Source organism: Taudactylus pleione, unplaced genomic scaffold (assembly GCF_031769625.1).
Source record: "Taudactylus pleione unplaced genomic scaffold, aTauple2 ptg000012l, whole genome shotgun sequence".
Lineage (NCBI taxonomy): Eukaryota > Metazoa > Chordata > Amphibia > Anura > Myobatrachidae > Taudactylus > Taudactylus pleione.
This window is the reverse complement of record NW_028284415.1, coordinates 5,775,021-5,787,655: the sequence shown is the minus strand read 5'-3', so window position 1 is coordinate 5,787,655 and position 12,635 is coordinate 5,775,021. Positions and strand designations below refer to the sequence as shown.

Sequence of the window (12,635 nt, the reverse complement as noted above, 5' to 3'; positions counted from 1 at the left end):
GACTAGTTTTGCAGAGCAGAAGTGTCACAATGAAGTCTTGATGTATAAAGTACCTTTCTCAGCACTGTTTTCAATTCTATTTCCTTTGGGTTAAGTTGGTTGCAAAAACTGAGCACCCATTGGCACTGCCCCTACATTCATTTTTACATAGAAATGAAGTAATGACTACATCTGTGTGCTGGAGAACTACAGACATTTTCTTGTAGAGCTTATATACAGGACACTCAGAGCAGGGTTGCCGACTTTCTGGCTGCTCCTTCTGGGAGGGGGCAAACAGATCGGCAAATTAAGGGGGTGTGAACGGCATTTGTGTACGGAGCGGGGGGAGGGCATGCCCATGTGATAGCGTCACTTTGGCCCCGCCTCCGCTACACAATGCAGAGATTGCCGGCATTGTGAAGTAGGGGGCGGGGACAAAATGACAATTCGGCGAGAATTGAATCACCGGCTCCCCCTGCTGCGGGGGGGGGATCTTCTTAGAACCGCTGGGGGGGGAGGAGGGGTCTGCGGCTACTGGGAGGCTTGCTTGACTTTCCGGGGGTCCGGGAGCGGCATCCGATTTTCGGGAGGGTAGGCAAGTGTGCTTGAGAGGTCAGTTATTTCGATGATGCACTATATGAAAAAAACTATTTCTGAGAGCAGCCGAATCTTTGTTGTAGTATGTTGAATAATATTTTTTTCTATTGAAAAATATCAAGTACATCTTGTAAATAGCTGAATTTACATCTAACTGGTAACAACTGAATTACTAGAGATAAATCCACAAATACTTATCTACGATTTAGCCCATAAACAATTTGCCAGACTTTTCGCCTCCTTTGCCTGTTTTCCAGGTGGAAAAGTATCGCGCGCATGCCCAGTGTTCAATTTCTTAGGATGCAAAAACGGGACGCGGAGAAAAGTCCTGTCAATTTTCGAGAAATCATCCTTGGACCCCCCCTAAAGATATCCTGACATAGGGGATCACTATGGGTACCCCAGTTTTGCCTGCTGAAGGGAAGTCAGGTTTTTAAATAGCCGCAGCAGGTGCATAAATGCGGCTTTGAAGAAGGTGATGAAGAATAGCATTTAGCAATTTTTTTGTGGAAAAATAACTATGACCATCAAATTTGGGGTACATGAAAATGGGTGCAAGCATATTTTTAAGTCCCTAAAATGATTTTTAAAAATTCTTAAAAAATGCACTTGCCGCTACCACCCACAATGAAGAAAACACCTGCCGCATATTTGGAAAACCCTCTGGAATCAATTTCGCTACTTTGGGATTTTGTCCCCCATACATTTTTTTTAACCCCAAAATTACACTTCATTTTTTGGGGTGTCCCGATTTTTTTTAAAACACATTATTTTTAGGGGACATTCCCAGGGGTGCAGGCTATTTTTTTCAGGCCTGCACCCCTAAACCCCAATTCTGCACTTTTTCTCGCCACCTATTGTGTGGAGAAAAGTTATCCCAGTTTCTTTACAAAGACTTTTTGCCACGGCGAAAAAGTCTTTGAAATTGAATATGGGGATAATTGAAACAGGTGAAAATAACGGGTTTTCGCCTCAAATTGAATACGGGCCTAAGAGTGCATAGTACACCCCAATGCAGATGGTGTTTTCTTATGGTCATGTGGCACACAGTACTATGGGTTTCACCTGCTGGTGCTGGAAAGGCTCATTGTAGGCACAAATGGTCATATTACCATTGGTGGTGGAAAACACACCACTTGGGTGGAGCAGGATATGCCCCTTAATCACCATGAAGCACAATGATAAAACGTCTGCTTGCACAACATCCCTAAAATTATTTTAAAAAATAAGCGAGTGTGCTACACATTCTACTGAACCTTCCATATTACAATCTTAACACAGAACTCTACATACACTATAAAATCTCAACACATTAGACTGTCGCCCACTCCATAAATGTCAACAGTTATGTCATACAGGCACACATTACAGTACATCCTTCGCCTCTGTATTATAATGGAAAGACTACTTTTCATCTGCAAGACTTCATATATAAACCATAAATATAAAGCCTGAAACACTAAACCACCCTCACCTCCACATGTTTATCATAAGCCCCTTTCTCACTAGCTGAAATATGCCATGTAACATTCACACCAATTCAGTTATAATACCTCACCCCACCCGGTGTACACATCTAATCCACTCTCCACACCAACATGGTCACTTTTTTCTTGCATGCTTAAATTGGACACACAGCTAAGGTTTACCATCATTGTATTCACTGGTACTGTACCTGCTACAACAAAATGATATATTCAGTCTCTACAGTGCTGTGTGTGCTAGCACATTACTAGCCAGTCATATATGGGCTTAACTAGTTTTTACATTTTTCTTATTTACATTCATTATCTTCTTACGACTAGTTAGATATTACTACATTGCTGACCTGGAATAGGATTTGTACTTTGGGCTGTGGGTGAGGTGGAGTTGGCTGCTGGTGGTTACCCTTGTTTATCCGCCTATATACCCGCTGAATCTTTGTAAACAGTTAATCGACATAATGCTATACACTGATATGGAGCCAAATGGGGGAACTGAGTCTTCAGCAAAATTATGTAGGTTTGTGTGTAGGGAGACAGTAGGAGGGGGGGGGCGGGTTACCTACCTAGAAGTAACCCTCACAGACATTGAGAAGTATTGTACATGCTCACACAGGAGTAGAAAGGATGAATGGGGCAAGAGCAATATATTCACATACAGAATGCCCTTACGAGCATTTACCAAAATATTTATATCCTATGTATTTACATTCTCTAGCAATGCTACTAGCATTTACAGTAATTCTATACATCTCATTCTGACCCTTCTATACGGTATATGCACTGGAAGAGTGGTAGCCATGCAGCAGCATTACTTCAACTTATGCACAGGGTTCCAGACACCCCCCTCGTATTTGTTTATAGGAATCGGTATGCTGAGCCAATATCCATTGAGGAAGCTTTATCAACAGTCAAGCCCACATACACTGCGACCTTTACCCTCCTGTAACCTTGATTCAACTGTGTGTAAATGCAGGGCATGTTGTGATGACGGATTGTCTACCTCCTCCTCTGAGTGGTTGCTCCATGTATCTCTGCAATGCCTTATAATGACATCAGTCAGTGGAGGGGGAGGGACAGAGATATTATGACACAATGACATCACCACAACACAAAACACAGAGTAAAGCAGAGCATGCTTCTTACCTGGATAAAGAGACCTTTCCAGTGCTGAGCAGAGGAGAGAGGGGAGAAAGGGAGAGATTTATTAACCCCTTCCACTAGAAACCAATGTGACACTGTATCTCTGCCAAAAAGGTGCATCAATACACTATAACACACGGCTTATATACAGAATTGGTGCCATCAGCACCTCTAGGACTAGTAAGTGCAAGTTTTACCACTATAACATTACATGCAATGACTGGGACATATGGAATTCCCCTCTCACCAAGTGGAAACCCCAACGTACATATGACATATTATCATAACCACACTAGAACAATGTATTACAAATATTCCTTTCTATAGTATAATATAGATATCCACTTTGCTCACTGGGCTTATTTACACTCAAGCATTGCTTGCATGAAGGTAGCTCTCTAACTGTATGTAGAAAGCAGCTTTCCCAACCATCACTGAGCCAAGTAAGGACTATTGCCAGCTGTACACGTCTGCTTTTTATTTATTTATCTGCAAAGTGACAATCACAGAGACATAACACAGGTGTAACCACGATAATACATTGCAGCTTCAAGATATACAGACTGGACCAACATTAGATACATAATGGTGTAAACCGTCTGAGCATACAATTTCCCATTGCTGTGATTTTCTGGTTTTAAGCACCATTCTGCATTGATTACTGTGGAGTTTTGCTGCATTCATTGGAAGCAGGGCAGCCACATACACAGGAGCCTCTTAAATTGTAACTCAGGGAACACAACATGCAGTGCTCACAGCTCATGCACTTATTTACTATCACATCCACAGTACACAATGTCTGATCATACTACATAAGGTCTCCGAGTTAAGGTTTGACAGATCTGCAAAAGTTCCCTAAACAATGTTATAAACAATGACACACCTAAGCTCAATCCACCAGCAGTACTACCATGGTGGGGAGGGGGGAGTTACCCGTAGGAGCTAACTAGGTAATTCCCACCCTCCCGCTCAGCTAAACTTAGCTTTTAATTAAGTATATCCGATTAGAGGAAACAAAATCATATTTACATCTTCAGTGGCCATTGGTAAGATGTCCACAGACTCCAGAACTTCAATCTGCTCTGCCTGAGAGCTGCCAGCCACTGCAGGAGAACAGCTCAGACTCCTTTCCTTCTGCTCCCCCATTCTTTCAATCAAGAGACAACTTTCATCCCTGGCAAAGTTTCAGCAGCTGTGCAATGTGTCTCCCAGTGATCCGTGTGAAGAGGAGGAGAGAGAACTGCATGGGTCTGCTCGGAGGGGAGAGCCAAACATCTGCACCTCTTCAGACATCCACTGTGTGCCCTTGCAGATCTGCCAGGCTGAATGATACGAGTCCCACGACCACACTGACATCATGTCTCCTCCACAGAATCCAGCAGCTCCACAGAGTACGCTCCCTCGCAGGCAGCCTGAAGAATTGCAAATTACATACAAGTATTAATCCACCCAGAACAACACAAATGCACAGTGAGAGTGGCCTCATAGCACACACTGCTATACATGTTTCATCTGTTTCATCTGTATTCTTATTTACTTTTGTAAAAGATACTGACACTACATGAATGAACCAGAATACACTGAAACACGAGAGAAACCACATTCTCTATTACACTGACAGACTGGTTATATTAAGTTTGTAGAGTGCAAACTATAAATAAGAGAGTCACATTTTATAACATTTCTATTATCGTTAAAGTAATGTATGCAATTCGTGTTATGTAGGAGTGTATTGTGTGTGTTGTTGCTGGTAATGACCTATCACTTTATGAGGGCTACAATACCCTCTGGAGGATAACAATTGGGTGACAACCGTCCGTCTGACCTGTATATTAGATGACAACACACACAATACAACCTCGTACATAACCATACGCACACCCACAACAGCCATCTCATTTTATGTTTTATTTATTTTTATATATATATATATATATATGTACATATATATATATATATATATATATATATATATATATATATATATATATATATACAATATACATCAGCCACCTCATACACAAAGATTATACAGCAGCTGTTCTTATTCCAATAGGATAGAAATCGGTGGGTGGGTGTGGTTTAAACAATTTGTCCCTCCCACCGGTGTCCTTTTTGGAGCTCTGTGATTCCCTGGAGAGTTGAAATTGAGATAATGATGACTTGTAATTAGAGCCAAAAAAACAAATATAACAATTAGAAAAGCAAATCCCACTGTACTTTATGGTGTTACAAGCAGCCCATGCAATCATACATATGATGTACTCCGTTTCCAAGGAGATTCTAAACAAAGTCTGCGTGTGATTTTCTGACAAATATACTCCGTATTTAAAAAACAACATGCACTTTCTTCCGTTATCAGACACATAACTATGGGTATATTTATTAAGAGTCAGTAAAAATGTAATCAACATTTAGGTCATTAAAAAAGGTCAGTAAAAAAAAATTGAAACAGACGAGATATCTCTACTTCAGGCACGGTATGTATACTATATTATAAAGGCTGTGAACCCCTCATATAAGTCCTGAGCAACTTTTTAATGCCATTTCAACTTTAATACATTTTTGGTGATTTTTATTTTTCTTCTAAACTTATCGGGCGCGTCCCCGATTATCCCCGTATTCAATTCTAAAGGACGCGAAAACGCGTCCTGGCGAAACGCAAACAGGAGAAAAGTGCTGTCAGATTTGTGGAAATCAGCCTGACACCCCCCAATAGATGCACTAACATTGGGGATCATGGGTGATACCCCCGAATAGACCTGCTGAAGCTATTTGGGGTACTTAAATGCTCTCATTAGTTGCTAATTAGCATCTGTGCACAAGTGGTGAAGAATAGCATTTAGCTGTTTTTTTTGGTGGAAATAACTAGTCCCTGAAAATTTGTGGTACATGAAATGGGTGCAAGCATGGTTAAAAATTGCAAAAGTGAGGTCTTAAAAAGCGTGAATATCCTCACCTTCAGCAAGCACCTGCAATAAAACAAACACCTCCCCCATACTTGCAGACCCCCCCAAAGTCTATTTTGCTAGTTTTTACGTTTGTACCCCAAATTTGTACTTTTTTGCGCCCTTTTTCAAAGCCATTTTTTGGGGTGTCCATTTAAATTTTTTTAGGAGTTTTTTGACGCAGTTTACCTTTGGGGATCTGTCCTAAGGGTGCAGGGTGGTTTCCCCACATTTGCACCCCAAAACTGCAATTCTGCACTTTTTTTCCTGCCTGCTATTCATAGATGAAACTTTTCCGCCGGGTATATTGCATTGCGTTTTCGCACCGGCGAAAAAGTCGCACATTTGAATATGGGGATAAGTTTCCGCTGGCTAAATGACATCATCGGTGAAACTTTTTCACAGAAAACGGCTTTACGCCGATAATTGATTACTGCCCTTAAGCGGAGACTTAAATACTCTATAGACGCAGAGAACAGCACAACCATCAAATATTTGATATCAGAAAGGAACGCCATTAGCAAGGATCTCTAAATTGTGCCAAGAAGTTACTTGGAAACCATTTCTCAAGGTGGTTTTCAACACAGGTGACAATGTGTGTACAAAGGGCATCCAGGTGTCACATAATAATTCCACTAATTTCTCTTTGTACTGGGATACCTCCTTCCAGTCCATCATAAATAAAACCTTAACCCTAGGAAAAAGGCCATGGTGGGTGGATCTGGAGCTATCTACTGAGACAATATTCTCTTTTTGGCAGCAGCCGCCAATTTGGTAAGCAATATGCGCGTACCCTTTAAGCATACATGCCTACTCTCCCGGGATGGCAGAGAGACTCCCGAAATCGGGTGTCGCTCCCGGATGCCCAGAAAAGTAGGCAAGTCTTACAACCGGCCACCACCCCCTTGCATCCTCCCGCATCGCCCGGTCCACCCCCACATCCCCATACACCCCTTCCCCCCATAACAGGGAGGGGGGAAATGATGTGATTTACACTGAATCACATCATCGCGGCACTGCCAGCTGCTTCACAATGCTGTTAATTGTGGCATTGTGAAGAGGGGGCGGGAACTCAATTACGCAATACTGCATCATCTCCCCACCATAATCTGGCTAATAACCGAAAAATTCAGGGTCATTTAATGAAAAAAGTATTTACCCTCCTAATTGACGCGGCAGTACCGCAGCTAGGCGCACTACCAAAATGAAGACTGCGAGCTACGGGTTGGAGACCACTGCATTAGTGGTATTGGAATATATGTTCCGGAACACTGACACCTTAGAAACTGTAAAATTTATATTCAAGGTGTTATTTATGTAATTTTGGAGGTCTGTCCAGAAAATGTGTACTTTGGGACAGTCCCATAGACAATGCACAATACCAGTGTTGGGAGCTTGACACTTGTAACAATTAGAGTTTAACACTTCTCCAATGAGAAACTTTAATTTCGGTGTAAAGTAAGCTGTGTGCAAAATTTTTTTGTGCATTTCCATATATGAAGTCGACACCAGTTGTTTATTCATCTGGACATATGATGTCAAGCTAGTCTGCATAGAGAACTCTGGGAAATCTGTAAGCAAGGCCTAGATTACATGAGTCAATATGAAGTAAAGCCCTCGAGTGGCAATAGATTTGGGAGATGGAGAAAATGCACTAATTTTTTTTTGTTTTAATAATGCATCAGTAAAAATACTTTTAGTGAGTAAACATTTATAAAAATTTATTATTCTATTTGCATTTGCTTTGTTGCAGTTGTGGGCGCCAATTTTAGCAGACTTTTAAATAAACATGTTATATAACGCTACTACAACCAGCATAAAACACACACATCATAATACAGAGAGGATGATGTATACATAATAAGACCCAAAACACAGAGAATGTTTAAAGATGGGGAATTTATATGTAAAAATGGACGCAGCAGGGAGGTATGCACACTTACCTGCCTCAGTGAGACCATACTCTCTATTCACAACGTTTTGAAATTCCAATCACCTAGGCTGAGTTAATTATATGTTAATTCTATTTTTAACATCAGTTAACAAATTGAACCCATGTTCTAGCAAAGTAAAATGAATGTGAAAAGCAGAAGACGTATCTCAATGTGAAGGAGTCAGATTAATTGGCATTGTATAAATACGTGGTAAGTTACCAGGCCTGCTGACGGTAGGAGATACATCATACAAATAAATACAAGGTTAGAAGCTTCCATGGATGATCCTGGAATCTAATGTGATTGCCAAATTCTGGGCTCTGCAACAAATGTAAACTATTATAATCTCTTTAAAGACTTGAAAGACGATGGAGGAAGACAAACATGGTAGAGGATAAGTTAACACTAATTATTACCAGTTATTTATATAGCGCACACATATTCCGCAGCGCTTTACAGAGAATATTTGGCCATTCACATCAGTCCCTGCCCCAGTGGAGCTTACACTCTATATTCCCTACCACATGTGCACACACATACACACTATGGGTAATTTTGTTAGGAGCCAATTAACCTACCAGTATATTTTTGGAGTGTGGGAGGAAACCGGAGTACCCGGGGGAAACCCACGCAAGCACAGGGAGAATATACAAACTCCACACAGTTAGGGCCATAGTGGGTATCGAACCAACGACCTCAGTGCTGTGAGGCAGTAATGCTACCATTACACCGTCTGTCAAACATATAAGAAAATATCAATCAACAATCACCCGTAAGAAAACAGAGTTCCTTTCAAATGAGATCAAGGCAGCAAACAATAGGCCGGCTCAGCTTTTCCATACAGTGGAGATGCTTTGCAAACCAGCATGCCTGCAGCATGATGAGACCCTCTCCCAGTCAAGATGCAATGAGTTTGCAAAATTCTTTGCAGATAAAGTATCCTCCATCCGGGCTGGAATCCCCACAGTGCCATCAAAGGAGTGCCAAACTACCAAGCCTGCCAAGGTAAGCCACCTTGGCAGGCTTGTCTCCCTGGAACAGCTTTGACATAATGGATGTAAAAGACATTGCTAAAATTATCAGAATGTTGCGACCCACCAGCTGTGATCTGGACCCTGCCTCAACCAAGCTTCTCATAGGGTGTATAGACATTATTGGCCCTGTAATTGCAAAAATAGTTCAGTGCTCTTTGCAAACAGCCATTTTTCCAGAACCACTAAAGGAAGCAATTGTTAGACCACTTCTTAAAAAACGTAATTTAGACCCCGACTGCATGACCAACTATAGACCAGTATCAAACTTTCCTTTTCTAGGAAAAGTCATTGAGAAAGCGGTGGCAATGCAACTGGAAACCCACCTGTCTACCCATGATATTTATGATCCATTCCAGTCAGGATTCAGGAGAAGACATAGCACTGAAACAGCCTTGGTATGTGTGCTTAATGATCTTCTGATGGCAAGAGACAGAGGTGATTGTTCAATCTTAATCCTTCTGGATCTCTCAGCAGCATTTGATACTGTGGACCATGGGATTCTAATTGAGCGCCTGAAAAATTTCTGTGGACTGGATAACACAGTCCTTAGATGGTTCAAATCATTTCTCACTGGCAGGTCACAGAGAGTTTCTTCTGGAGTAAACTCTTCATCACCAGTGTCACTTCCATGCAGTGTCCCACAGGGTTCTATACTATCTCCCATGCTTTTTGCAGTATACATGCTACCATTGGGTGAAATAATCAGACGTCATGGCCTGATCTACCACTGCTATGCATATGATACACAACTGTACCTGTCCTTTGCTCCAGGTACAAAGGACCCAATAACAACCCTAAATGGCTGCCTAGCTGAGCTTCAGGAGTGGATGAATGCCAGTTGGCTGCGACTGAACCCTGATAAAACAGAGGTTCTTATGATAGGTCACAGGACAGGGCTACAGCATAGCCAACCAACAGGACTTACGCTTGGGGGTTCAGAATTACAAAACACTAACCATGTGCGGAATCTTGGTGTTGACCTGGATAGTGGCTTGACACTTAAACATCAGGTATCAGCCACAATCAAATCCTCATTCTTTCATCTGAGGAACATAGCCAGAATCAAGCACTTAATTACCTCAGAAGATCTGCCTAAAGTCATACATGCATTTATATCATCACGCCTAGACTACTGCAACGCCCTCTACCTCGGTCTCCCAGCAAAAGAATTACACCGCTTGCAGATGGTACAAAACACAGCTGCCAGGCTATTAACCAACCAGGCCTGTTCCATCCACATAACACCCATTCTCTACTGGCTTCACTGGCTACCTGTCAGATGGCGAATTGCTTTCAAGATTGGATTAATAATTTACAAAGCCCTTCATGACCATGGCCCAGGGTACCTGAAGCAGCTTCTGATTCCTTACTGTCCCACTCGATTACTGCGATCCGTTGACGAAGGACTATTAACAGTACCTAGAATCTCACGGAATTCATCTAGGGGTCGAGCTTTTAGTTTTGTGGCTCCAACCTTTTGGAACTCACTTCCCCGCACAGTTCGAGTGGCCTCCACTCTAGAATCCTTCAAAAATAGACTCAAGACTCACCTATTCACCCAAGCATTTCACTAATGTAGGGATTTATTTTGTATTTTGTACTGTAAATGTAAAGCACTTTGAGTCCTTTAGGAGAAAAGCGCTATATAAATAAAATGATTATTAATTATAATTATTATTATTAATGATTTTAATCTATTATAAAGAACGAGAAAGCGCGTTGGTGTACTCACCTCTATACATATATATCTTCTCTACAGAGGAAACTCATATTGTGGTTATCCAAAGGTGTCTATATAATAATTGTATCAGATTTATAACTTTGGTCTCTGGCTAATTCATCCCAACAGACAGCAGTGATCAAAAATTGCAAACCTGGCTGTTTCACAATTTATTTGGTAAGAATGTAAACCTTAATCCAACGTCACAAATATAGAGTTTACAAGAGAGAGTTAACACAGCAAAACCTTTCTCTGCTACTAGAAGGAATGTTTGTGAAAGTCCATGGTATAGTTTACATTCTGTATTTTACTAGAAGTAGAAAGTGCACCTATTATAATGAAAGTTCAAATGTAATTAATTAGCAAGGTGTGAGACAGTGTCAACCTTGTCCTCAAAGACTCATTAAAATGTTTTATTTGCAGTGGGTGAGCGTTCTTGTACTTTTCTTTTTTTTTTAAAGGGATATTATATTCTTACACCTGTTTTTCACTTGCAAAAATCGAATTAAGGCTTATTTTCCATTTCTGTAGCTCACTTTTATTACTGTCTCTCTTCTTTCATTTTATTGCAGTACACGGTGTCATTGGATTGCTAGTTAGTAGTATGTTTTGCACATTACACTTTCCAGTATACATTTTCTGACTATCCATTGTGACCTATTTAACTTGGAATAATATGTTCTGTTACTGTTTTGCTCTCTTATTTTCCTAATTCAGAAACCTCCAACTAATTAATTGATTTATGCGGTTGGTCTTGCTTTATTGTCAGGATGCGGCCTGGGATTGGCCGCTACTCACCTCCGCACTGGCATCCTTGGGCTTTGGAGTTCAGTCGCTGGGAGTGGAGGTGAGTGGTGGCTCAGTATTCTCCCCGGGGGTCTGCTAGGGCTTCCGAGTGTGCGTCCTGGTTCCCATGGTAGTGGGCAAAGGTGCTGCCATGTTGGTCCATATCATCTGACTAGTCTCCCCCAATGGTAGCCCTGCGATCACTCAGCTGATCCTCTGATCCAATGACCAGCTACCTAGGGGTATATAGTCTCACTCCAGGAACAGGAAGATGCTGTTCAACTTCGCTGTTCCAGTGATGTTATGCTCTCCGATGTTTTCCACGAAGTATCTCTAGTGTGTTGTTTCAGCCCTCACGTTGACCTCCAGTGTTACTTGTATTAGCTCCCATGCTAATTCTCAGTGTGTTACTTTAGCTCTCTCACACAGTGCCAGATTAACGTTCACATGGGCCTGAAGCTGAGATGTATGATGGGCCTAATGTTTGCCGCTGCAAGAAGGGGGGGGGGTAGTGACAAGTGCTGTCTGACTAGTGATGTGGGGGGTGAGGTGGCCAGTACTTGTGGGTGTGGTCAACAGAGGAGGTGGGGCCTGTGCCGTGGCTATCTCCGTGGAGGTTATAACTGGTGCCTACCTTTAACCACATTATAGTGGAGCTATAAGAAGATAAAACATTTGCTTTTTTGTGAAAGGGTGAGAACTGTATTGTCTGTCTTTCCTTGAGTGCTAGAATTTTTTAGATTATATAAAAATAAGAGTAAAAATATCCAAAATTGTACACTAATAATTGACCTGTGTGGGGTCCTGAGGACTGAGGGCCTGATTCAGAGCCGAATGCTCTGACCAGAGCGCTCGCTCTGAATCAGGGCCCTCCTCCATGAAAATGGAGCGTCCTCCTGGACGCTCGCATAGCTGTGAGTGACCACCCACAGCTTATGCGAGCGTCCATGATGATGGTCGCGATGGTCAAGACCATCGCGACCATCGGGCTTGTGACGGAGACCCTGCGGTAG

The 12,635-nt window shown here is 41.8% G+C and overlaps 1 protein-coding gene across 4 annotated transcripts in view; it reads right to left on the bottom strand.

Moving 5' to 3' along the window:
• The window catches only part of RHBDL3 (rhomboid like 3), a 74,881-nt gene extending 70,375 nt beyond the window's left edge, over window positions 1–4,506 (bottom strand). For 2 of the 4 annotated variants that reach the window (XM_088468162.1, XM_088468172.1), the window contains exons 1-2: window positions 4,230–4,506; window positions 3,204–3,227 (exon numbers count right to left, since the gene is read on the bottom strand). In XM_088468162.1, coding sequence (XP_088324288.1) covers window positions 3,204–3,227; window positions 4,230–4,346 — 141 coding nt within the window. In that variant the 5' untranslated portion in view covers window positions 4,347–4,506. Of the gene's footprint in view, window positions 1–3,203; window positions 3,228–3,567; window positions 3,678–4,229 lie in introns of those variants that run through there. The other 2 variants (XM_088468192.1, XM_088468182.1) reach the window with 2 other exon arrangements.
• Between the last annotated feature and the right edge of the window lie 8,129 nt (window positions 4,507–12,635).